This window comes from Hippocampus bargibanti, linkage group LG02 (assembly GCF_051943395.1).
Source record: "Hippocampus bargibanti isolate YZ-2025 linkage group LG02, ASM5194339v1, whole genome shotgun sequence".
Taxonomy (NCBI): Eukaryota; Metazoa; Chordata; class Actinopteri; order Syngnathiformes; family Syngnathidae; genus Hippocampus; species Hippocampus bargibanti.
In genome coordinates, this window is record NC_142735.1 from 6,600,441 (window position 1) to 6,628,026 (window position 27,586).

General features: G+C 40.9%; 2 protein-coding genes across 5 annotated transcripts; one reads left to right on the forward strand and one right to left on the reverse strand.

Annotated features, from left to right (window-relative positions):
• The first annotated feature begins 419 nt into the window (after window positions 1-419).
• zbtb33 (zinc finger and BTB domain containing 33) lies at window positions 420-5,588 on the forward strand. Of its 3 annotated transcripts, none has more exons than XM_089016750.1 (2): window positions 420-666; window positions 2,879-5,588. In XM_089016750.1, the coding sequence occupies exons 1-2, from the start codon at window positions 639-641 to the stop codon at window positions 4,705-4,707; spliced, it is 1,857 nt and encodes a 618-aa protein (XP_088872876.1). In that variant the 5' UTR covers window positions 420-638; the 3' UTR covers window positions 4,708-5,588. The 3 variants fall into 3 exon arrangements, with proteins under 3 accessions (XP_088872876.1, XP_088872887.1, XP_088872897.1); XM_089016761.1 differs by having other exon boundaries at window positions 420-660; XM_089016771.1 differs by having other exon boundaries at window positions 420-566.
• Window positions 5,589-9,779: 4,191 nt separating this feature from the next.
• tmem255a (transmembrane protein 255A) lies at window positions 9,780-27,485 on the reverse strand. 2 transcript variants are annotated; one of them, XM_089022324.1, is made up of 11 exons: window positions 27,240-27,485; window positions 27,056-27,085; window positions 23,172-23,314; window positions 21,384-21,446; window positions 20,071-20,160; window positions 19,781-19,846; window positions 19,600-19,688; window positions 13,420-13,491; window positions 13,028-13,190; window positions 12,810-12,959; window positions 9,780-11,238 (listed from the first exon to the last, which is right to left on the reverse strand). In XM_089022324.1, the coding sequence occupies exons 1-11, from the start codon at window positions 27,295-27,297 to the stop codon at window positions 11,095-11,097; spliced, it is 1,068 nt and encodes a 355-aa protein (XP_088878450.1). In that variant the 5' UTR covers window positions 27,298-27,485; the 3' UTR covers window positions 9,780-11,094. The 2 variants fall into 2 exon arrangements, with proteins under 2 accessions (XP_088878450.1, XP_088878460.1); XM_089022334.1 differs by lacking the exon at window positions 27,056-27,085 and having other exon boundaries at window positions 9,781-11,238.
• Window positions 27,486-27,586: the final 101 nt, after the last annotated feature.

A 27,586-nucleotide genomic window follows, 5' to 3' on the forward strand; every position in this document is an offset into this window, starting at 1 on the left:
TACTGACATTCGAAAAATGGCGTGCATACAATTTACTTCCGCTGTACGTAGTTGTTCTCTTCCAATATGGCGGCTAAATCAACGTAGTATTCAATGTAGGCGCAGTATTTACGTGTCTATGTCTATGTCTCGGGGACTGTGACACAGCTCAAACCAATGCAAAATGCTCAGTATGTTAAGCGAACCAACCACTTTAATATACTGTACATCTAAATGCACAATTCACAAATTATTTCATACATATAGTAATGGTGCTACATAAACACAAGGGTTGTTACTTCCAACCAATTGTGGAAGTACTGCAACTACTGTACTTTGGGAAAAAGTTAATCGTTTTACGTGTATCGGCACTTTCGTCACTTGTCTTTTTGAAGGCAGCATAGACAACCCGGAAGTTATTTCATACCCGAAAACTTCTGCACGATTTTATATCTTGTTTTAAAGATATGTTAATGCGTGTACAATTCAAATACAAATCCGAAATGAACGTTTTAACGTCACGCAGTGGCGACTCCTCGTGGCTGTTGTGACAATCACGAGACGGCGGCGCTCTTCTCGTTTGGCAGGTGAAACCCCTCTGCTCTTTGCCATTGTGTAGCCAAGCGGCTAACGCATTAGCGACGAACGCTATTTTCTAAATGCGGGCGGAAAACGCACAAGGTGCAGGTAAACTGATCTTTTTTTAGCATTCATTTTGTCGTCTGGTTACACTTCCCAGTCGAAAGTACCAACTGTTGTGCATTTCTGCATGGATATGCGTTAGCGATCTGTCATAATTTAGGCCCTTTTTCTCTCCCATTGTTCATAATAGGATGAGAAAACAGCATTATCACATTTTTAGCACGAAGACAAGTCAAAGTTGGAGCCCTAGCCTCTCTGCGACACTTAAAGATTTTAAGTTTTTTAGTCAAATTAACTGCATATACTGTACTCTTGGCTCTGGGAAAACTAGCAAACGTCACTTCTCACTATCAATGTGAGTTTATGACAGGAGGGGGGTTGCTTGCAATGTTTTAACATTTGGTAAACGTAAAAAAATGATACAACAATTTCACTTCACATTTGTCGTCCCAAAACACAACTATATATATATATATATATATATATATATATATATATATATATATATATATATATATATATATATATATATATATATATATATATATATATATGTTGGTTCAATGTATTAGTGGCATTACTGCTCGATCAAGGTAAATAGAAAACAATTGAAAAGCCACTGAGGAATTCTCAAAATACGACTGGTGTTCTTGACATATTCCAAGAAATTTGACTGTTTAATTACAATATTTCGGTGCATGTAGTGGGTGCCTACCCATCAAATATTTAATAAAAAAGCCACAAGTAAATCTGTAGATACTTGGTTGTTTCTAAAAATGTACACTGTTTTGAAACACTCCAATGAATTAACATAATAACCGCCCTCATACCGAGTTTCTCAACCAATGACATCCAGCTGACCAGGGTAAAACCCTGTCATGTGAAAGTGGAAAGGCGAGCCAGAACTGTAGTTTCAGCACATATTTATTTGTAATTATTTCGATGTCATGTATCACACCGCGACTACATGAATGGCTCTCTTTTACCAAACGGAAGGGTGTAATAGTGACTATGTGTACTATAAATACTAATAAAGTGTAATACATGTATAGCGAGAAACACAAGTGTTATGCTATTACTTGTACATGCAGGACTGTATTTTTTACGCATCTGGACTTAATCACTGAGTAATGTGTCCTCTCCTGTCAAGTCTTACAACACAGCAGCATGTAAGCAGGAAATGAATGCAAAGAATAGTTTTATTGTTGACTTATTGATGGCGTCAAATCAAGGAAATGCCAATCATCAGACATGGGAGTCTTATTGAAATCCATTAAAAAAAATAAAACATTCATTCAACGTGAAAATATTGTTTGACTGCATCCAAACATCAAGGGGAATATTTTTTTTTTACCTTTGTAGGGCTGACTTTGCTACAGCCTCTGACAAATATGAGACAAGTGCTGAAGTACCTGGGAACTTCTTTTCCTTTCGGCTTTTCCCTTCAAGGGGTCGCGCCACAGGGAATCAATGTCCTCCATTTTCAGAGGTTTGATTCGCATGTTTGTTTTGGCCACGCTTTTACGTCGGATGCCCTTCCTGACACAACCCTGTGTATCCGAGCTTGGGACCGGCACAAGAAGACACTGGCTTGTGTCCCATTGTGGCTACAGAACAAGAAACTCGATGAACTTAATAATAAAATGAAAATGCTCAAGAAAAGGCTCCCAAACACATAATGGTCATCGGCACAGCGGCATTCAAAAAGCAAAACTATACTCACCATTTGATGACAATGCTCTGATCTTACCGTGAAATGGGCGTCTCTTTCCCTACATTTCAACATAAACAGGACTTCAAAGTCCTTTAATATGCTTTATCATCCAGTCACACTATCTTCTTTTCCTTTCGTCTTTTCCCTTCAAGGGGTCGCCACAGCAAATCAGTGTCCTCCATCTTTAGAGGTTTGATCCGCATGTTTGTTTTGGCCAAACTTTTACGTCGGATGCCCTTCCTGACACAACCCTCTGTATTTATCCGGGCTTGGGGCCGACACAAGAACACTATAGCTAAAGAAAATAGACGGTCCTACTCATATGAATAATAATAACAATAATAATAATATACTTGGCAATAAAGATGATTCTGATTCTGATAAAATGTATGATGATGATATGATTATTATTTTTATTATTATTATTATTATTATTTATATGTGAAGAGGATTAAACATTCAAATCGCTGCCCCAATTTTTTTGTAGTTGGGGGTAGGGGGGGTCTCCTCCAATTCACAATTGTTCTTGTTTTCCCTTTGCAGACATGCCGACTCTAAAGCTGATCACGACGACACACACGCAATATTCGGCCATATTGTTGAAGTTGCTGAATGAGCAGCGCAATACTGGATTATTTTGCGATGTTACTATTATTGTGCAAGACAAGAAGTTCCGCGCCCACAAAGCCATCCTGTCGGCATCAAGTACATATTTCCACCAGCTCTTTGTCGTCGCCAATCAAGTCATTGAACTCAACTTTCTTCGAGCGGAGATCTTCGAGCACATCATCAATTATATTTACAGCTCCAAGATAGTACGAATTCGCTCGGATTTGCTGCAGGAGCTCATGAGTGCCGGGCAGACGCTCGGGGTGAAGTTCCTGGCGAACTTGGCCACACCGCTGTCCAACGTCAAAGGGCTGCCTGGGTGGTCAAAGGAGGAAAACGTCGAAAGCCCAACATCGTCAGGAATAAATATAGCCACCATCTCCGAGTCGTATTCCATATCTGCTGAGGAGTTCAAGCAGTCAAGCAACGTCACGGATCAAGGCGCAGACTTGGATGATGATGATGACGACGACGTTATGTTCATTTCGGAGTCAGACACCAAATCACGGGCTGCCAATCAGGAAACTTCAGGAGATGTCGTTGACGTCGATGCTGTGGATTCAGATCAGATTAAAAAGGTGGAAAGCAAAAAATGCGCAAATGAAATATTCAAAGAAGCAGCGCCCGCAGAGACGCAAGAAATAAAGCTTCCCGACAGAAGCCCTTTGCGTAGTCCCGACAGCAGCTCTAATAACCTGCATTCCCCCAACAGAATTTCCTCCGCAAGTACTCCCCCTAGGCCGGTTCAGACCAGCGGCTCAACCCCCGAGCTGCCCGGTGCCTCTCAATCGTCTGCAAATGGCAACATGATGGAAAACAATGACATACTAGGTGTCCACAAAAAGCAAATTTGCACTTCCCCGCAGCAAGGCGATTTCAAAATTAGGCTGCTGGACATCTCTGACAGCCCTCCCAGTCCAAAAAAAGTCGTCAAACCCACCACGGCAGCGAAAAAGACGGTCACTCTCAATGCAGCCACAGAAATCGATGCCATTTCCCCAGATTGTAAAATCTACGCAAATATAGGAGAGAACACCTATGATATTGTACCCGTGAAGGAAGATCCCGGGGAGGGCGGCTCCAAGCCCAACAAAGGGAAGAGATCCATCCCGCAAATCCCTGAGAATCTCAAACCCTCACCTAACAAGAAAAAGTCAAAGTCCGAGCCCGAGGACCACTATGAGCTGATCATGGACGGCAAGACTTTCTACGTGTGCACCGTGTGCAAGCGTCCTTACGTGTGTCGGACGAGCCTCCGCCGCCACTTCAACACGCACTCGTGGGAAAGGAAGTACCCGTGCCGCTACTGTGACAAAGTCTTCGCCCTGGCCGAGTACAGGACTAAGCACGAAATTCAGCACACGGGCGAGCGGCGCTACCAGTGCCTGGTGTGCCAGGACACCTTCCTCAACTACCAACTGCTCTCCAACCACTGCAAGCAAGCCCATAACGTGGACCCTAGCGGGAAGAAGGCCAAGGACGGCGAGGACAACATTTACCGTCTTCTGCCCTGTAAGTCGATACAGATGAAAGCCAACTCGTGGAGCAGAGACGGGTCGTTCATCGGCGAGGACGGCGGCACGCGGCAAGTTGCTCGCGGTCAGGAGGGCGTGCGTCCGCCCGCCCAGGGCCAGGTTTTGAACTGGGACGACATTTTCGACTTTGACGAACAAATGATGATGGGCCGGCCCGGGCCGCCCGTCAACGCTAATCCACCTGAGGGCAAGTCGGACTTCAATTTTAACATTCCGGAGACGTACTGAGCCATGCAGGCCAGTCCGTGCGTTTCCTCGTGCCTTTTTGGAGGGCCCCATTTGGACTTCCCTTCCTTGTCCATGGAGCTTTTCTCCACGGTGGCCTGGTTGAGCGAATGTTCACACACGTGACCGACTGCACCATATGGCATTTTAACCTGCATCAAGAATCCTGTATTTTTAACAGGAGTTTGAACAGCTGACATTTTATAGACTTCACATATGTTTAGTGTCTCTGTTACAGTCTTGATCTTTGCTGCCCTGAGTACTGAACTTTAGGCCAAGTTCCTTCGGCCCGTGTCTCCCGATCTTAATTAATAATATTTTATAATTAAGCAAAGGCACATCCATCCAAAAAGGTTTTTTGAAAAAAAAAATATGACCTCATCTCTTAAAACATGTTTTGTATATCTGGGCATGCTAATTGACACAAATCTGTTGTGTTGCATAACTGGCAATAGTTGGTGACACAGATTATTTGTATTTGTGGAAGGGCACTTCATTTTTCTGCTTGCCACTGAACAATCGCTGGCATAAATATTTTTCTCACAATCAAAAGGTTTTTCAGCCGTCATCTCTACTTCTTTGAAGGTGTCGGACGTTTCGCTCCTCATCCAAAGAGCTTCGTCAGCGAACTAAAGTTGTGCTGGTAACTATATATATCTCTAATGGACAGAAGTGGCCGTGCTCTGATAGGTCCCTGCTCTAAAGTTGGGGGAGGGGGCAATAGACTACTCCCTGAAGATAATCTGATTATTTCTTTTATTCTGTTTGATTACCTCTAACGTTCTATGCCTGGCACTTATTGCCAAAAGAAGTAATCAGATTAGCTTCAGGGAGTAGTCCACTGCTCCCCCCAACCTTGGAGCAGGGACCTATCAGAGCGGAAGTCTGGCACTGCCACGTCTGTCAATATATATATATATATATATATATATATATATATATATATATATATATATATATATATATATATATATATATTAGGGCCACAGTCACAAGCAAAACTTTAGTTCGTTGACGAAGCTCTTCGGATGAGGAGCGAAACGTTGGACACCTTCAAAGAACTACGGATGACGTCTGAAGGAACCTTTTCATTGATAGACCATTCCTGTATGACTGAGAGCCTACACAGAAATAATATTCTGACCAACTAATCAAAATTACATTAACCCTTTAAACTCATTTGGGTTTCTGTGATTAAAAATATATTAGCTGAAGTTTCGGCAGACATATTTCGGCGACGATCACTCCACATTCCCTCATTAACATTGCTCATCTTTGCACAAGACCGTCTCCTGATCTTAAATGTATATTTATATTTTTTACAAGCCCGCGCATGGGTATTATTGAAGGTATTTCAAGTTGAGTCAAGCAGTTTAAAGGACAACCGACGCCCCCGGACAAATTGTGTCCATAATTTGTAAAAACACTTCAAATGACTTCTACTGAGCGTATTTTACAAAGATTCCACGGCATATAGCTATATTTTACGTTTTAAGACTCGCGCTGAATGTTCAGGAAGTCTTGTTTTTGAGTTGATGACGATGCCTGGCGTGACGTCACGGAAGGAACGCCCCTGACCGAGAAAGCGACACACTATGCATTTTGCAGTACTTTGTTTGGTCTGAAAACTTCGTGTTGAGCCGTGTTGACGGCGAAATTAGAAGATAAACACATAAATAACGCGATGGGGAATCGTGTGTTGCACCAAGACTACTATTTGATATTCGCTGACACAAATTCCCAGCAGACAAATCAGCCCATTTCCAACGGAGCTTGAGCGCCATCTTGTGCATTTTCTGGGACGCTACATTGCTGTCATTGACGGCTCGAATTGATATTTGAGCACTCCTTTAATCGATTGCAAACGTTTATGCTTTCCTCTTCAGAACTACTTGAATCATATGAGTAACAAGAAAGCATCTTCTCCGAATCTGAAGCCATTGTTTTGATTCTAGAGCACGGCAAGACGTCCTGGTGTGATGTCACGAACAAGGGGGCGGGGACCTTCTGAAACGCGCCTTTTTTCCGGGGTCATTTTGAAGTACAGTAAAGTCTCGTTATATCGATATCGGATATATCGATAGTCCCGGTTATATCGATACTATTTCTATGCACGCACGGAGAAAATTACATGCAAACAGGGTCGGATATATCGATAGTCCCGGTTATATCGATATTTTTCGGACTCCTTTGAATATCGATATAACGAGATTTTACTGTAGTTTTGGGACACTTTAACTCGTTTTTATTGGCGTTTTGCATTTGACTAAAAACACCACTCTGCGTGTTTTGGGTATTTTAGATGCTATAAAATGTTTTTCTGATGTCAGGAAACAAAAAAATGGTGTCGGTTGTCGTTTAAATGTCACCAAATTCACCCTCCTTTCTCAAGCCCACAAGTCTGATTAATGCTTTAGAGGAGTCAACCCTTAGTTCACGAGACCCGACCATTTTTCACTGAAGAGCTACTTTTCAAGCAGCCAACTTTATGCGCTCGAGCCATTTCCTACCAGGCACACATACTATGTTTTCCACTCTAAAAGGCGCATATCTTCGTTTTTTTTTCACATATTGGACACACTGGATTATAACATGTAACCTACAATGCATCCGCTCCATAGATACAGAGCCTTCTCTTCTTCCGTTCAACGCGATAGGCGTTCAAGGCTGGCCTACAAAAAAAACGTACCAGTAAATTACCGTTTATTAAAAAAAAAACCTCTGAAAATTGAAAACAATGCCTCAAACAGAATGTATAAAAACGTATAAATAAATGACAAAATAAATTATACAGCCCACCTACAGAATTCGTTTAGTCATTTCCTTGTTTTTGAACACACAACAAAGGAATAAATAACAAACACTTTTGAAACAGTCCAGTCTCCTACATTTTACAGACATCTATTGTTCTGTTCGAGATACATTGCAGGAAATACCAACAGAACGGAGTACCGTATTTTCTCGCTTGATTTTCTGATTTGATGCATTATTTAAAATTTTCGTAGTTTCGTTGAAATAATTGTTATTACATTTTCTCGGAGATGGTCAGGAACGCCTCTTGAGTTGAACGGAAGCAGAGAAGCCACAGAGACAAAGACCTGTGTTCTCGTTTTAAATAACGCGACAGCTCTACTTTTTTTCCAGAGCTGCAACAAAATCTAGTTAATAAAGCAGCGGCACAGTTCACTGAACCAACAGCACGATTTTAACATTGTAAGCATGTCTTCAGCAAGGAGAAGTTTTGGCCTCGACATATTACCGTAACAACCAAACAACTACAAGGTGCACCGGATTTTAAGGCGCACTGTGAGCTTTTAACTCATTCACTGCCAGACGTGCAGAAATGTGTCCCCTCCAGTGCCAGGGTTTTTGTCATTGTCACTCAAATTCCAGGACCCACAGAGTATTGAGTTTTAGGACTATGTAAACATTCAATCCAATGGAAGAAACCTTAGACTCTCTTCTTTCATCAGAAAGAAAGAGTTAATTCCTAAAATATATGAGTCTGGAGTTATATGAACTTGAAATGAGGGTGGCTGTCCAAAATACAATGCAATTAATACCTATTGGTTTCTATAGCGCTTGAACAACAGCAGAAGCTGGACGAAAGCACTAACATGGAAAAAAGGGAAATGCTGCTCCCTTGTGGAAGGGAAAAAACATTGCCAGAGGCCTAGGCCAGCACTTTTTCAGCACCCAAACAAGAAAAAACAAAACCCGAAGAAATTCAGGAACCGTGCTCTATATATTTGTGAATGAGTTTAGAAAATTGCAGACTTTTTTTGGGCGCCAAGTGTGGAAAATACGGTACACTAACACGCATGCACACATGCATGTCGGATAAACAACAATCAAAATGGACTGAACATGAACGAAATCTAAAAGTAAACTACATACAAGACAAGATGGCGTTCTTATCAGGAGACCTGACATAAGGTGGGATGGATGAACGTTTGTCGGAAACATCACAATTGTAGCTTGCGTGTTCTGTTTTAAAATGTTTCTCTTGGCACCAGTTGTTCACAATGCCATCGCTGAAATACAGACTAAACAACAAAAAGATGTCTCAAAGGCTGGTTGGTTGCTTGGATTACAAAGTGCTGACTTCTAAGAACTTTATGTGATGCAGGACATGTCCTTTTTTTGTGAGTGTGCTACTAATGGGATGCATCGGGTACATATGCTCAAATATATACAGTATAGTATAATCGGGACACACAAATGTTTTTTGTCCCCTTTTTCCAACTACGGCAAACCGACTGGTTGGGCACTCCTGACTTAAAGACTGTTGATGTAAGGTTAGCACTTAGTATTTAATCATTGGGGAGTTTCTTTGGTTGTCTTAGTTTGGTTTCTTCATTGACTCGTCACTGTGAGTGTAGTGGTGATTAAAGAGGTAGCGTTGGCAAGGACATTCTACGTCATGTCGACAGTAATGAACATTGGCGTATGTGTGTGATGTACAGTCCTTTTTTTGTAGAACCTTGATTGCTTTTCATATAGTAATTGTTGTCGCTGTATTAAAACTGTCCCTCTTCGTCGAGATAATTGGAAGTCGGATGACAATAAATTATTCTTTTATTGTTAGACCTTAATTTGTTCTGTGATCAGGTTGCCTTCGATACTTTTGTTGTTCTCAATTTGAAAACATCTTCCATTTGAAATCATATAAAGTAAATTCAATCATTTTAGTCAGGCAGTTGCCGTACAGAAAGCATAACATTCTTCACACATACATGAATCACAGTAAAATAATATAAAGTCAAACCTCTTCACCATTGACATGGCTTGACAGATTGCTGTTTCCAGAGCTTTACTGTCAACAAGTGGCATTTTATAAGAAATGATAATGAGCATGTCATTCATCTACGGATGTTTTATGAGTATCGTGAAGCTGTGTCCACAGAATCTCTTTCCAAATCAAAAATGCATTTCGAATAAAGTTGTTCTGTTCAAATTTGTAGAAAATATGACCGGTGAAGAACATTTTCATGGCTGCTTTTATATGGAATCACCCTTCTGTTCCAATAAATCTCTACAAAGGAAAAATCCCAATGTGTATTGAAGTTTATTGAAACAAAGTAAGACACACAGACTCGGCAAAACCAAAATGTTTAATATGAAAAATAGCCACAATGTCATGGATGTCACTTTATGGTTTGCACAAGAAATGTATGGAGATAAAAGAAAAAGTCCCAAAAACAATAGATTCTTCATATTTTACACAGAAACAACTGCCATCAGCATCTTGTTTGTAAAGTGTCATTTTTCTGGCACTACTAGCTTGTTGAATAGAAACAAACACAAGTCACAAATTTTAGTATACAGTGAGACCTCAACTTACAAACACTTTATCTTACAAACGTCAAATTTATGAAAATTAAACCTTATAATAAGCACTATTTTCATAATACACACCCACCACGGCTGGCGGAGTGATCTTCGGCGGAAGCACACGACCGAACAGCACCAGAGGTTAAGTTACCAACAGTCCTAAATAAATAATAGGTAAATAAAACTTTATTTTACAGCACAGTTTATATCTTTACTTACAGTCCTCATGTAATGCGCCTCTCTTTCCAAACAGCAATTCCCTTTGACCTTCGACCTCCAACGCCATTCCATCAAGCCATAAATGACCATCACAAATGTAAATAAAGTGACTTCATGATACAGTGCAGTGTATTTCTTTCATTACAATACAACAGCACATTTATTATACATAGGATAAGGTATGTTGTGTGTAGTTTTAAGGCTTATTTAGTTGAAAAGCATAATTTATGGAAACCCGGGAACATATTATTCACATTTTAATGGTTTCCTATGGGAAATTCATTTTTGAGATACACACTTTTCGCCTTACACACTCTGTCTGGGAACCAATTAAGTTCGTAAATTGAGGTCTCACTGTATAAGTATATTCCGTGTTTTCTTTTCAAAAAATTGTTGTATGCCAGTGTACTGACGCAGTTGTGTGAAACCGGTCCACGGCGCAAGAAATTTTGGGGACTGCTGCTCGAGAACCACCGAGGACTTCGAACTTAGTCACATCAAGGATGTCTCCCAAAAACATGGAGGACAGTCGAACGTGTTGAGAATAAACCATCTGAAAAGATAAAGACGACAGAATGCTGTGGTATTGGAAGACTGTTTGCGTTAAGGCAGGACGACTGTAAACAGGTTGCGTCTTACTGGATTCGCCTGAACGGTACAGGCCAAGCGTGCAAGCAGTGCCCAGACTACCTTTTTTTTGCTCCTTTAAAGTGGTTCTCAACTCAAAAGATAGCATCCACCCGCACTCGCCCCCCATCCACCCGCACTGGCCCTCCTACGAGGGTTCCGCACTTTGGTCTTTTGGTGGAGGACCCAGAAACGACATTTGAGCCCCTCTTAGGGGCTGTACGGCGGCGGCTTGTCGTCTTGGTGATTGTGAGGTGGTGAGTATCGCGGAGGCACCATGGTGGGCCAAAGGTGACTGGCCCCGGATTGGGAGTCGTCTGACAAGCCCGAAGAGTCAGCGAACATATAGGAACCCTGACAAAAAATGGAAACACAAAATTATTTAAGTCATCGTGTGACAGTGTTCCCCCTTATTTGTTTAGGATAGGGACCATTACAAAACACCTCCCTTCACCCTCACCAACAGCTTAATAACTACCTGTAGACAGCACAAAATGGCAGCAAAGTATTGCCGGTACTTGATTTCTCTTCCAACTGTTGCCATTGTTCAAAAAATAAAAGATCTTTTATTTATTGTATTTTTTGGGCGGTGGGGGCTTAGCAGGGAGTTCCAATTGCAGAGTGGTGGGACATCTGGGCCTGCAAGGCCTTCTCTGTTGGCCTAAAAATATCTGAATCACAGACTAATGTGAATAATGTTTTGTCCATAAATTCTTATTAAATCCGAATTGTCTTTCAGCTTCCTTTCATTTCTTTTCCCCTGTTGTGCTGCTTCCAGATGTGTGTTGTCATATTTAAGCAACCAATCACATTTCAGCCATCATTTGTTACCAGGGTCAGAAATCTACCTGGTCAAGACAGTGAGTTCCGCAGGCCCTGGAGCATAAAAATCAATGTCGATGGAACTGTTGCTTTAACCCACATGTGTCAAAGTCAAGGCCCGCGGGCCAAATCCGGCCCGCCACATCATTTTTTTCGGCCCGCGAAAGCAAATCAAACTTGTTAAATTCCATGATGATTAATTCTAAGCAGATTCTTTACTTACAGACAGTGTAAGTGTTCAAATAGCTGACATGTTTCATGTTTCATGACATGTTTGAACTTAGTACAACGTTCCATGATGATTGCTAAAATCTGAGCCAAAATTTCATATTTTTGGATGTCAACCACAATAAAAGTCATTATTCTTGACTTCAGATTTGAAAACGAGTTATTCATTAATTTGCTGTGTGCTCCATATGTAATATTTGAAGGGATTTAAACATTCTAATGGGTTCCCCAAATTCATAATGGCCCTCGAGAGGAAACCATAACTACAATGTGGCCCGCGGCAAAAAATGACTGACACCCCTGCTTTAACCAATCCGAGTTTCAAATTGGCAACTCAAGGCTTTTTGAAAGGCACTGGAAACGTCAGAGTTTTCGCAAACTATGATTGTCAGATGAATGGCTAGTCATTAGTAAATCATAGTACCACAAGCCGCTAGGGACAAGAGCATACTGGCCAGAGTTAGCACACTATATCGGTAGCGAGCTCTATAAGCAAATACATTTTTGTGTCAACCCACAATAGCCGAAGGAAGAGGAAAAAATGGATTTGGTTGCAGATACGCTGTTAAAGCCATTTTCAAGACGGACTTGTCAAGAACAGATGGACATCATTAAGGTGGGACAGCTCCGAAGCTAGCAAAAATAGCAAATAACATTGTTTTTTTTTACGTTATCGTGAATCCACATGTTCATAGTAAAAATGTAAGTTGAATGACAGTATTTCAGTAGTATCTTCAAGCCACAAGTTATTTATTGGCCAATGACACCCTCTAGTGGACGTGTCGTAATATCACACCAAACTTCAGCTGATTGATTCAAATCATCTTTCCTGATTGCAATGAATGGGAAAGCAAACGCTCCACTGTCTACATTACCTGTGCATCGTAGGCCGTGTACGGCGGCAGGCAAGGGGCAGTGTTGGGGTAGGAGTTGATAATCGAATTTGTATGTGGTGGTGCCTCGGAGGCGACTGAAGCTGTGATGGCCTCTGGTTCTGAATTGCTTTCAGATGTTTGAGCAGGTGTCTGACGTACAGAGAAAACAGCATTATTCGTGTTTTGTCACAAAAGCCTAAAATCTCCGTCCGTCTCACCATGTCTTTGAAGCTGCCCAGCACCGCAGCAGTGACGATGCCCAGGAAGAGAGCCACGATGTTAAGGATGGTCGCCGACCACAGCAGGTGGTAGAGGTGCACCACGTCTTGACAGCTCTTCACGTCTGTGTATTCGTGGTAGCCGCCCACCACCTCCACTCGGCTAAAACAGAGAACAGCGCAAGCAGTAGTCAGACCTCAATAGTTAAACTTCTGGGAACAAATAACTCAGACGAGGAACAGAGGAGGAGGCTGCTGTGGAGCTGGCACATGGACGTCTACAGTGGGGGGTCACACATAGCGGGCATGCAGGCACAAAAACACAGTTCGACAGTGGATTCATTTTTATTTTTCAGACGGCCACGATGAATCTAAAAAAAAGGGGGACCTACTTCCAAATCATGGATGGTTTCTTAAACTTTTTCAAACCATCTCTATTCTGAAGTCCCATTAGAGGATGCTCTCTGAAACAAAGGTTAAAAGAACAAAAAAGAAACATTCTCCTTCTGGTAACAATTGAAAGTATGAAGTGCTGCGTAGGATAAAAATAACATTTACCCCAAAACCTCTCACATTCACCACATAACTGGTGCAAACACACCAGAAAAGGTCTGTTGTTCACAGTCCTCTAGGAAAAAAAAAACACAGAAAAATTCTAGATACTGTGCAGTGATACCTCAGCTTACGAACGCTTTAGCTCACGAACTTTTCACCTCACGAATATTAAATTTGCAAGCATATAAAAATTGTAAATAAAAAATAAATAAACATAAATAAAAATATAAATAAAATTTTATATATATATATATTTTATAAATAAAATATGTAAATTTCTCCACTGTGAGACTAATAAAGGCAAATCCAATCCAATCCAATATATATATATATATATATATATATATATATATATATACAGTAAAGTCTCGTTATATCGATATCGGATATATCGATAGTCCCGGTTATATCGATACTATTTCTATGCACGCACAGAGAAAATTACATGCAAACAGGGTCGGATATATCGATAGTCCCGGTTATATCGATATTTTTTCCGACTCCCTTGAATATATATATATATATATATATATATATATATATATATATATATATATATATATATATATATATATATATATATATATATATATATATATATATATATATATGAGTGCAGACATGGTTTGTTATCGAGTGGAGTACGTTTGCTATTATGGGACCGAAAAAGACCTCACCACAGGCTGGTGTTAAGCCGAAGAGGACACAAAAGAAAATTACGATCGAGCATAAGAAGGAGATCATCGAAAAACATGAACAAGGTGTGCGTTTGTGTGACTTAGCGTCCCAGGAGCAGTATGCTAAGTCGACAATTGCTACGTATGGCTAAGGGTGTTTCTGTGTTGTCTAAGCAACGGTTTCAAGCAAAAGAAGAGGTTGAAAAATTTCTGTTGATTTGGATTAACGAAAAGCAGCTAGCAGGGGACAGTGTGAGTGAGGGTGTTATCGCCGAGAAAGCATAGCAACTTCACTCGGATATCTTCAAGAGGCAACTACATCAACGACCATCATAAAGGTAAATAAAACGACTATTATACAGTTAATTTATTTAATTACAATCCAATAGCACATTTATTATACATAAAATAAGGTATATTTTGTGGTTTTAAGGCTTATTTAGTAGAAAATTATTTTTTATGGGGACCTGGGAACGGATTATTCTCATTTTTAATGGGTTCTTATGGGAAATACATTTTCGCCAGATGAACTTTTCGCCTTACACACACTTGCTGGGAACCAATTAAGTTCGTGAGCTAAGGTATCACTGTATTTATTTTCAGGGTGAGAACTTTCTTTTAGTCTAAGTAAAAGTCACAAAAGAAAATTGAATTTGTCTTCAAAAATAAACTGAGGGAGGGACCTGATAAATGCCAAAGTCAACCAGAATTGGAATGATTTTTTTAAGAAGTGTCTCAGCCAGACAGCAGTGGTTTTTACACAAATTTTAAAATACTGGATATACTTTTCAGTCAGTGAAATTGTGAATTTGAGATCTTAGTTACTTTGTGTCGAAAAATTTCGGTAAATCTTATTTTAGGCCTCATATCAAAGTGTCCCACACAAAGTGGAAACAATCGTCCCGAGCAGCCCAAAAGCACATAGCTCATTTGCCGTCATTCGACCGCCCATTCGTATTCACCTGCCACAGTTGTACAGGTCACAGCAGTAGCACGTGTTGGTTCTGACGCGCAGGTTGCAGGACGTGCGAGACGACGTCTGGCAAGGCACCTGGTGATAACAAACGGCACAAGACATCATGTCCCGTTTCCTCATTCAACTTTGAATCGATGACACAAATCTAGATGTTGGTAATCCCTTACATCTCGCTCAGATGCAGTCTCACTGTAGTGGTAGTCACAGCGTCCTGCATAAAGAGGCCTCAGGTCCTGAAATGTAATGACCACCATTTTATCCACCATAGAGGAAACCTAATCGGTTTCGAAATTCAAATTTCCATCTTTTTTTGTGTTTGGAAGCCTATCATGCAGAATTCACGAACATCAGGGTTCCAGACTGACCCAAAGTGTACCACCACCGATGTTTTATAAATTCTGCCAAAGAGCACAATTGTATTTTGGCTTTGCTTTGTCAAAAGCTTTAGTTCTACTCACAATATGCCTGGCGGCAAAAACTCCATCGACAATAGCACAGCAGAATGCAGCCACCACTCCAAAGCTGATGAAGACAATAGAAGCTACTAACTGGAAAAAAAGAGCAAAGCGTACACTCAGCTTTATCTGTTAGGCAGCGCTCACAAACGTAACTACCGATTAAGCATGCAGGTTCAGTTGCCGCTTTTCGTTAGGGGTGCTTAAAAAAAGGGATGCTACATGTATTTCATCTCCGTATTCAAAAATAGGACAGGGCAGGAAATGCACAAATTAATTCAAGTTCAGTTACTGACTTGACTTTGTGATATGTCAGAAAATTGCCAAAAATGTTCAATATTGTTTTTCAAAGTAAAAGTAGATGTTAGCAACAGTTTTATGTATATACACAGACTACACAAATCTGAGAGCATTTACAACTGGGAGGTTGTTCAAATAATGAGGATTTGAAGTTTATAGATGGAAGGAGCTTTAATTAGAACCATAGCAGAGCAAATAAAAATGTCAGATTTTGTTCTTGATATAAATTTGATTACCGGTTAATGAATTAAATGATATATTTTTTCCCTTGTCTTCAGCAATGTTAGAAAGTATCTGTCTGTATGTGTCTATCACTGGACTCTTTTCTTCTCATTTGGAACAAAGTGTAAAAATGATTCAGCTCATGTCGGCTGTTTCTCAGCAGCGCTTCAAGCCACGAGTCGCGTTTTTGAAATATGGCATCCAAATGGCTAAAATGGGAACCCTGACTCAGATTTTACAAATAAAATGTTGATTTCTGGTTATTTCACTTGTATAGTAACTGCAACATGCTAAAAATACAAATCCGTTCTCTGGTACCCGAGTAGCCAACTATAACAGGAACTAGTATATCCTGATGCCAGTAAATGTAAAGACAATAGACATTCAAAAACAGCATAAGCAACCAGATGTAAAAGGTATGAACTGGTCAGCAATGTCGCATACGCCATCACGACACACGCCAACCGAGGCGTTGGCCGTGAAACTGGACTGCATTTTTGGAGAAGGTGTCACAAGAGTAAATGCATTCGTCACGTCAGGTCTGACAGGAGTCTCGTTACCCTACCCAGGTTCCAGTGTGGACACCTGGCCGGCTCCTCTTACAGCCTGGATCTATTTCTGGATGCGGATCACTTAGCTCGAGTACACAGTGGCGCAAACCTCTGCAGGCCCGATTTGTTTCTGCTGCGGTGTTGTGTCATTGCACTGTCACTGACATCATGCTGCTATGAGACAATTTGGACGAGTGCTCTGGCATTGTCCCTGCGAGGTGACACCACCGTCATCATGCTTACCATCTGCCTCTTGTTCTCGATTAAATGGGAGCCGATGATTCCCAGAAAAGAGCCAAAGCCCAGCTGCAAGGAAAGAGAACACAGCTGTTATGGACAGGCTTAAATAAATTTGGCAATATTCATTAGAATTGTTTTTTTATTTTCTCTTGTTTGGTAGCTTTTAGTCCAAAGTACTTTTGAGAATGGGGTTCTTATATATATATATATATATATAAAATCCGCGTCTCACCCACCATGGGTGGTGTCTGTCCCCCATTTTAGCTCGGGTCCTCTACCAGAGGCCAGGAAGCTTGAGGGTTCTGCGCAGTATCCTTGCTGTTCCCAGCACTGCGCTTTTCTGGACCGAGATATCCGATGTTGTTCCCGGGATCTGTTGCAACCACTCGTCGAGTTTGGGGGTCACTGCCCCGAGTGCTCCGACCACCACAGGCACTCTCACCTTTACCTTCCAGGCTCTCCCCAGCTCCTCTCTGAGCCCTTGGTATTTCTCGATTTTCTCATGTTCCTTCTTTCTGATGTTTCCATCACTCGGGACCGCTACATCCACGACAACGGCTTTCTTTTCCCCTTTATCTATGACCACGATATCTGGTTGGTTGGTTGGCCATCTTGTCGGTCTGTATCTGGAAGTCCCACAGGATCTTTGCTCGGTCATTCTCCACCACCTTGGGAGGTGTGTGTGTGTGTGTGTGTGTGTGTGTGTGTATATGTGTATATATGTGTATATATATACATATATTTGTACTAGTTTTAGTACAGTGGGGCCTTGTCTTACGAACTTAATTGGTTCCCAGACAGAGTGTGTAAGGCGAAAAGGGGGCAGCATTTCCCTTTTTTCCATGTTATTAGCGCTTTGTTCCAGCTTCAGCTGTTGTTAAAGCCCTACATAAACCAATATGTATGTATTGCTTAAAGAAACATTCTCCTTCTGGTAACAATTGAAAGTATGAAGTGCTGCGTAGGATAAAAATAACATTTACCCCAAAACCTCTCACATTCACCACATAACTGGTGCAAACACACCAGAAAAGGTCTGTTGTTCACAGTCCTCTAGGAAAAAAAAAACACAGAAAAATTCTAGATACTGTGCAGTGATACCTCAGCTTACGAACGCTTTAGCTCACGAACTTTTCACCTCACGAATATTAAATTTGCAAGCATATAAAAATTGTAAATAAAAAATAAATAAACATAAATAAAAATATAAATAAAATAATATATATATATATATTTTATAAATAAAATATGTAAATTTCTCCACTGTGAGACTAATAAAGGCAAATCCAATCCAATCCAATATATATATATATATATATATATATATATATATATACATAAAGTCTCGTTATATCGATATCGGATATATCGATAGTCCCGTTATATCGATACTATTTCTATGCACGCACAGAGAAAATTACATGCAAACAGGGTCGGATATATCGATAGTCCCGGTTATATATATATATATATATATATATATGAGTGCAGACATGGTTTGTTATCGAGTGGAGTACGTTTGCTATTATGGGACCGAAAAAGACCTCACCACAGGCTGGTGTTAATCCGAAGAGGACACAAAAGAAAATTACGATCGAGCATAAGAAGGAGATCATCGAAAAACATGAACAAGGTGTGCGTTTGTGTGACTTAGCGTCCCAGGAGCAGTATGCTAAGTCGACAATTGCTACGTGTGGCTAAGGGTGTTTCTGTGTTGTCTAAGCAACGGTTTCAAGCAAAAGAAGAGGATGAAAAATTTCTGTTGATTTGGATTAACGAAAAGCAGCTAGCAGGGGACAGTGTGAGTGAGGGTGTTATCGCCGAGAAAGCATAGCAACGTCACTCGGATATCTTCAAGAGGCAACTACATGCAACTTCACTCGGCTCCCTATATTGTTCCTGGTTTTGTCAGTTTTTTTGACAACGATCTTCAAGAGGCAACTACATCAACGACCATCATCACAAAGGTAAATAAAACGACTATTATACAGTACAGTTAATTTATTTAATTACAATCCAATAGCACATTTATTATACATAAAATAAGGTATATTTTGTGGTTTTAAGGCTTATTTAGTAGAAAATTATTTTTTATGGGGACCTGGGAACGGATTATTCTCATTTTTAATGGGTTCTTATGGGAAATACATTTTCGCCAGACGAACTTTTCGCCTTACACACACTTGCTGGGAACCAATTAAGTTTGTGAGCTAAGGTATCACTGTATTTATTTTCAGGGTGAGAACTTTCTTTTAGTCTAAGTAAAAGTCACAAAAGAAAATTGAATTTGTCTTCAAAAATAAACTGAGGGAGGGACCTGATAAATGCCAAAGTCAACCAGAATTGGAATGATTTTTTTAAGAAGTGTCTCAGCCAGACAGCAGTGGTTTTTACACAAATTTTAAAATACTGGATATACTTTTCAGTCAGTGAAATTGTGAATTTGACATCTTAGTTACTTTGTGTCGAAAAATTTTGGTCAATCTTATTTTAGGCCTCATATCAAAGTGTCCCACACAAAGTGGAAACAATCGTCCCGAGCAGCCCAAAAGCACATAGCTCATTTGCCGTCATTCGACCGCCCATTCGTATTCACCTGCCACAGTTGTACAGGTCACAGCAGTAGCACGTGTTGGTTCTGACGCGCAGGTTGCAGGACGTGCGAGACGACGTCTGGCAAGGCACCTGGTGATAACAAACGGCACAAGACATCATGTCCCGTTTCCTCATTCAACTTTGAATCAATGACACAAATCTAGATGTTGGTAATCCCTTACATCTCGCTCAGATGCAGTCTCACTGTAGTGGTAGTCACAGCGTCCTGCATAAAGAGGCCTCAGGTCCTGAAATGTAATGACCACCATTTTATCCACCATAGAGGAAACCTAATCGGTTTCGAAATTCAAATTTCCATCTTTTTTGTGTTTGGAAGCCTATCATGCAGAATTCACGAACATCAGGGTTCCAGACTGACCCAAAGTGTACCACCACCGATGTTTTATAAATTCTGCCAAAGAGCACAATTGTATTTTGGCTTTGCTTTGTCAAAAGCTTTAGTTCTACTCACAATATGCCTGGCGGCAAAAACTCCATCGACAATAGCACAGCAGAATGCAGCCACCACTCCAAAGCTGATGAAGACAATAGAAGCTACTAACTGGAAAAAAAGAGCAAAGCGTACACTCAGCTTTATCTGTTAGGCAGCGCTCACAAGCGTAACTACCGATTAAGCATGCAGGTTCAGTTGCCGCTTTTCGTTAGGGGTGCTTAAAAAAAGGGATGCGACATGTTTTTCATCTCCGTATTAAAAAATAGGACAGGGCAGGAAATGCACAAATTAATTCAAGTTCAGTTACTGACTTGACTTTGTGATATGTCAGAAAATTGCCAAAAATGTTCAATATTGTTTTTCAAAGTAAAAGTAGATGTTAGCAACAGTTTTATGTATATACACAGACTACACAAATCTGAGAGTATTTACAACTGGGAGGTTGTTCAAATAATGAGGATTTGAAGTTTATAGATGGAAGGAGCTTTAATTAGAACCATAGCAGAGCAAATAAAAATGTCAGATTTTGTTCTTGATATAAATTTGATTACCGGTTAATGAATTAAATGATATATTTTTTCCCTTGTCTTCAGCAATGTTAGAAAGTATCTGTCTGTATGTGTCTATCACTGGACTCTTTTCTTCTCATTTGGAACAAAGTGTAAAAATGATTCAGCTCATGTCGGCTGTTTCTCAGCAGCGCTTCAAGCCACGAGTCGCGTTTTTGAAATATGGCATCCAAATGGCTAAAATGGGAACCCTGACTCAGATTTTACAAATAAAATGTTGATTTCTGGTTATTTCACTTGTATAGTAACTGCAACATGCTAAAAATACAAATCCGTTCTCTGGTACCTGAGTAGCCAACTATAACAGGAACTAGTATATCCTGATGCCAGTAAATGTAAAGACAATAGACATTCAAAAACAGCATAAGCAACCAGATGTAAAAGGTATGAACTGGTCAGCAATGTCGCATACGCCATCACGACACACGCCAACCGAGGCGTTGGCCGTGAAACTGGACTGCATTTTTGGAGAAGGTGTCACGAGAGTAAATGCATTCGTCACGTCAGGTCTGACAGGAGTGTCGTTACCCTACCCAGGTTCCAGTGTGGACACCTGGCCGGCTCCTCTTACAGCCTGGATCTATTTCTGGATGCGGATCACTTAGCTCGAGTACACAGTGGCGCAAACCTCTGCAGGCCCGATTTGTTTCTGCTGCGGTGTTGTGTCATTGCACTGTCACTGACATCATGCTGCTATGAGACAATTTGGACGAGTGCTCTGGCATTGTCCCTGCGAGGTGACACCACCGTCATCATGCTTACCATCTGCCTCTTGTTCTCGATTAAATGGGAGCCGATGATTCCCAGAAAAGAGCCAAAGCCCAGCTGCAAGGAAAGAGAACACAGCTGTTATGGACAGGCTTAAATAAATTTGGCAATATTCATTAGAATTGTTTTTTTATTTTATCTTGTTTGGTAGCTTTTAGTCCAAAGTACTTTTGAGAATGGGGTTCTTATATATATATATATATATATATATATATATATATATATATATATATATATATATATATATATATATATATATATATATATATATATATATATATATATATAAAATCCGCGTCTCACCCACCATGGGTGGTGTCTGTCCCCCATTTTAGCTCGGGTCCTCTACCAGAGGCCAGGAAGCTTGAGGGTTCTGCGCAGTATCCTTGCTGTTCCCAGCACTGCGCTTTTCTGGACCGAGATATCCAATGTTGTTCCCGGGATCTGTTGCAACCACTCGTCGAGTTTGGGGGTCACTGCCCCGAGTGCTCCGACCACCACAGGCACTCTCACCTTTACCTTCCAGGCTCTCCCCAGCTCCTCTCTGAGCCCTTGGTATTTCTCGATTTTCTCATGTTCCTTCTTTCTGATGTTTCCATCACTCGGGACCGCTACATCCACGACAACGGCTTTCTTTTCCCCTTTATCTATGACCACGATATCTGGTTGGTTGGTTGGCCATCTTGTCGGTCTGTATCTGGAAGTCCCACAGGATCTTTGCTCGGTCATTCTCCACCACCTTGGGAGGTGTGTGTGTGTGTGTGTGTGTGTGTGTGTGTATATGTGTATATATGTGTATATATATACATATATTTGTACTAGTTTTAGTACAGTGGGGCCTTGTCTTACGAACTTAATTGGTTCCCAGACAGAGTGTGTAAGGCGAAAAGGGGGCAGCATTTCCCTTTTTTCCATGTTATTAGCGCTTTGTTCCAGCTTCAGCTGTTGTTAAAGCCCTACATAAACCAATAAGTATGTATTGCTTTGCATTTTGGACAGCTGATGTCATTTCAAGCTCATATAACTCCAAACCCATAACATTTAGGAATTAACTGTCTTTTTCTGATGAAAAAAAGTGAGTCTAAGGTTTTTTACGCTGCATTGAATGTTTATGTAGGCCTAAAACTCAATATTCTGTGGGTCCTGGAATTTGAGTAACAATGGCAAAAACCCTGGCAGTGGAGTGGACACATTTTTGCACATTATCTGGCAAGGAATGAGTAAATCTACACATTCCATTTCTGAAAGAACTGTCTGACCTTCCTTCCCCCATCCGGAAGTACAGTAATAGCGAAATACATACATTGAGAGGATAATGGGGTGACCCCAAAGTACAGTACATGTATTTTTTTCCTGCATGAAAAGACAGTGTCATTTCACATCTACTACAGTAGATGGCGGTGGCGCTCTTATTGTGATAGTGTGCGCAGCGAGTATAGCCCATTCACTGATCCCTGAGCTGATTCATTTCAACCAGATGTGTTGGAGTCGAGAGACATAGAAAGCAGGCAGGACTGGAGCTAGACATGCGCACTCACTGCACAGAGCAGCAGATACAAAGTGTAGTGTGATCAAAGTCTAATGAGACAACATGCAAAAATATTTGGCAGGGATGAAAACAAAGGTCGAGAAAGACTATAAATCAAGTTGTGTTTTTCTCTGTTGTAAGCTGATATTTCTTTCATTCTTTATTTCTTTTCAGTGTTCACAATGCACTTGCTTGCTTCACAAATTGTGAACACTGGCCTTGGGTGTGTTTGTGTCTATTCCTCGCACACTCACAATCAGTCCTGGGTAGTAGCCGCCCACCGTGATGTTTTGTGTCCGAGTCGTCGCTGCCAAGCCGAAGATGAGAATGAGCACTGACACAATCAGCAGCATCACTGTAACGATGATGGATTTCCTCTTCCTCCTCTTAAAAGAACCTACAAGACAGAAAGACACTTTCATAAATTGGTCATGAATCAAAAATAAACGCCTTAACTGAGTCTGTGCGTAGAGTCGGACCGCAGTCATACATTAGAACGCCGTGAGACATTATTAGGTGTGCCGTGGGACATTAGCTAATTTTACTTAAATCATCAAACAATTCAATCATCTTCCACTAAATGAAAGAAGGTGCAGTTGACCTTTACAGTCACCTGTTGCCATTCCAGTGGCGGATCATCAAGGCTTGCAAAGCCTTCTGCTGACTGAAAAATATCTAAATAACGGACTGATGTAAATTATATTTTATCCATGAATTCTTATTAAATAATTCCAAATTGTCTTTCAGCTTCCTTTCATTACTTTTCCCCTGCTGCGCTGCTTCCAAATGTGTGATTTTGTATTTTACCAGTGTTTGAAATAACGTCTGCCCGGAGTCCCGGGGCATACAACTTTTACATCGGACGTACAACTTTCAAAACGTCTCGGCCCGGGTGGCCGACAACTTCAAGAAAAAAAATATTGTTTTTTTTTTTCAAATCAAACATTTTTTTTGATTCAATAAAGCAAAAGCTACAAGCAAACCACTACAAGCCACGTGGACTCCTCTTTCTAAACGCCTTTCAAGACTTTCAAGTACACTTTACAGTCACGTATAGTCCGAAGCACGAAACAGGCTTCTGATTGGCTGCCGTGCCGAGTATGTAAATTGCCAAACGAATATTCGTTTGGTACTCTGCACGGCAGCCAATCAGAAGCCTGTTTCGTGCTTCGGACTATATCGTGACTGTAAAGTGTACTTGAGAGTTTTGAAAGCCGCTTAGAAATAGGAGTCCACGTGGTTTTTAGCAGACAATGCAACGCAAACATTGCATTGTGCACCATGACGACAAACGACAACTAGAGCAAAATCTGCAGGAAGGGATATTTACCAAAAATTAAGCAAGGGAGCATTTGTGGGAGGTACTTCCTTAATTAAAAAAAAATCCTTTACACTTCGCGACAATGTTTTTTTTTTTTGCAATTATCATATCATCAGATCAGATCGTCATAATTTCCCCATTGTGGGATGGTTAAAGGCTTTCTGATTCAACTCTACAAACATTTATGCCATTTGTGTGAGGTGATGTGCTGATGCGATTTTTCCAATGTACAATATGTACATACATCTTGGCTCAATAAAGGTTGGCAATCACTGGGCTAACACACAGAAGGCTCTTGTGTTGATATGTCACAGTTCCTGAAAGTTTGCCGATCAGTTGCAACGTGTGACAGGAAGAGGGTTGAAGGGGAAGCTGAAATAAGACCTCAAGCTAACGTCGTTGGCCATCTTGTGTCAGGTTTCATTCAAAATCAATAAGACTCATTTTATTACAATGGAAAACACAGTAATGCTTGAAAATTGTGCCTGTGAAAGAGCATCGGCATTGCGATTATGGAAAAAGCAGACCTACAGTCTTGAGTTCAGTATTTGGCTTTGTTGGGATTACAATAACATATTGGCCATATAGGGACCATATTGTGGTGTAGTAAGTTCGTCACACATGTTGTTAGCTTTTATTGATGTGGAAAAGTTTACATTTGAGCGCCACTGCTTTTCGTGCAATGCGGGGTGCAGCTATACCATCAGGGTTGGACGAGGGTGTTCTTGGCCACCCTTCGGCAAAGTGCACAGCTCAGGGAAATTTATGATGTTTGCAATTTTTCTGCTATTTTTACATGGATCTGGTATTTTTTTATACTCTGCCTGTGACGATTTGCCTGGTGGTGGCGGTGGTTGTCCCCCAAAAAAGCAGGTAGGAGGGAGGAGCAGGGTGGATTTGACGGATTGTATTAGATTAAATCGACAAGAATAAAATCTCAAACAACAAAGTCACCAGAACAAAAACGTCCAAAGTAGCAAACAAAACAATGACTAAAACATGACAAGACAAAACAAACCTTACAGGTTGAAACAAACACTGAATGGTCATGCCAGGAGTCCTTTTAACTGCCACTGATTAAAAGGAGCAACCCCTGTGCAGCTGTGAGCAGTTCCCTACAGTGCCACCCGTTGGTCACAAACTGAAACGCCATTGTTTTGATTCTGGAGCAAGGCAGTTAGTGAAGGAGTATCCTGACGAAACGTCACGTACTGGGGGCAGGACTTTCTGAATCTCTCCAGTTTTAAACTCATTAGTAGCAGTTTTGGGAAACTTTAAGTAATTTTATTGGTGTTTTGCGTTTGGCTAAAAATATAAGCCTGCGTGTTTTGGGTATTTTAGATGCTATAAAACGTTTTTCTGATGTCAGTTAAGAAACAAAAATTGTGTTGGTTGTCCTTTAAAGGACAACCTCCGGACAAGTTGTGTCCATAATTTGTAAAATGGCTTCAAATGACTTCTACTGAGCGTCTTTTACTAAGATTCCACCGCATATAGATATATTTTACGTTTTAAGACTTGCGCTGATTATTCCGGAAGTCTTGTTTTTGAGTTGGTGACGAGTCCGTACGTTACGTCACTGAAGGAACGCCCCTGACCGAAAAAAGGACACATTGTAGCAGTCCTTCCATCACGTCAATATATTTTGCTGTACTTGTTTGGTCTGAAAACTTTGTGTTGCACCAAAGAGAGGTATTAATCAGCCCGTTTCCACAGGCTGATTAATTCCTTACACGGAGCTTTGTCGCCCTCTTCTGCCTCTTTTTTACTGCTACATTTCCCCCCTTTTTGCCTCAAAATGGCACAGAATAAATTATTTAATCGATTGCAAACATGTATGCTTTCCTCTTCAGAATTATTTGAATCATATTCATAACTGGATGAGTAACAAGAAAGCATATTCTCCGAATCTGAAGCCATTGTTTTGATTCTCCAGCAAGGCAAGACATCTTGGGGTGACGCCACGAACTGGGGGCGGGACCTTCTGAAACTGGCCACTTCCGGGTTCGTTTTTTTTCTCTCCAGATTTTGGACACTTTAAGTCATTTTTATTGGTGTTTTGCATTTGGCTAAAAATATCATACTGTGTGTTTTGGGTATTTTAGATGCTATAAAACGTTTTTCTGATGTCAGTTAGGAAACAAAAAAGTGATGTCGGTTGTCCTTTAAGTCACTGGGTTTGTTTTTTTATCACTCTATCCCACACTGTATTGACCACACAATTGAGTGTGCATGTCCGCAGAAAAGAAGATCACTCCATTACCTCTGTGTTTCACATCACTCTCCACTGCCACACTTACCAACCACAAAGCAATTAGCCTGATAGCAACTCCCATTAGAAGTAAGTTGATTATGTCATCGACAACTAGCCAGTCTGGCTTCTTTTAAACACAAGTGGAGTTGCTCCCTCTTGTTGCCTGTGAGTCAAAAAGCCAATTGGCATTATGTGCCATTCACTTTTTAATCATCAATCCATCTAGAAAAAGATGACAACGACGCGTTCTTGATCAAGCAACATAAATTCTCAACAATTGACCAAAACAGGGAATATTTACAGATAAATTAATTTCATCTTGGTTTTTACACTTAGAAATTGTCATAATAGTAGTACATATTCACTTTTCCTCCCAAAGCTGTGCAACTTTCACCGCCACAACAAATCAGTAACCTGCTCTTTGTGATGACAAAGCAACTAGGAGCTAACCTACACGACACAATGCGATCATACCACTTTATACAACAGCATTGCTATCTTCTGTATTTTGCTGGTGGCTAACGAAAAACGATGCATCAAAATAAGCATGCAGGGCGCCGCACCTGCAGTGATGCGCTGCGGCCTGGATGAACCTGAAAAATATGTGATGGAACATCAATACATTGTTTACTGTGTTATGGTAAGCAATTTGAAAGCTTGGCATTCTCCAGTCTGGCTTACAAGCGAACCACAAGTGTTGTTCAGGCACGCTGTTGACCTTGCACACATGCACACACGCCTACCTACCGATGCTGATCTCGGAAAGCGTCAGCCGGCTGGACTGAAGGCTCGACGCCGGGGGCATGTTGAGCCGCGGATGATGGATCTCGCCGCTTGGAAATCAAACCGAACGATCCAAGCGTGACACCTCGATGTTATTCGCTGTAAATCTTCGGGCCAGCTGTTCGTAGTCATTGGATGGACGGAATGTCAGATCGAGGACCGCAGCTCACACCCTCGAAAAAGATCCCCCCGCCCCCCGACAGACTCGCATCCCTTACCGGCGCTGCATGCCAGTCCGTGGGTCCGTGTCCTCGATGGTTGTCGGCGACGGAGGAGTGGAGTCGTGACAGTGTGAACACGTCATGCACGTG

What these genes read in the sequence shown, in the direction of transcription:
- zbtb33 (XM_089016750.1), top strand. Translation starts at nt 639, where the DNA reads ATGCGGGCGGAAAACGCACAAGGTGCAG. An exon ending in GGAAAACGCACAAGGTGCAG is followed by an intron (nt 667 to 2,878) that starts GTAAACTGATCT and finishes TTCCCTTTGCAG; the next exon opens with ACATGCCGACTCTAAAGCTG.
- tmem255a (XM_089022324.1), bottom strand. Translation starts at nt 27,297, where the DNA reads ATGCCCCCGGCGTCGAGCCTTCAGTCCAGCCGGCTGACGCTTTCCGAG. An exon ending in TGGGCAGCTTCAAAGACATG is followed by an intron (nt 12,960 to 13,027) that starts GTGAGACGGACG and finishes TCTGTACGTCAG; the next exon opens with ACACCTGCTCAAACATCTGA. An exon ending in ACACGGCCTACGATGCACAG is followed by an intron (nt 11,239 to 12,809) that starts GTAATGTAGACA and finishes ATTTTTTGTCAG; the next exon opens with GGTTCCTATATGTTCGCTGA.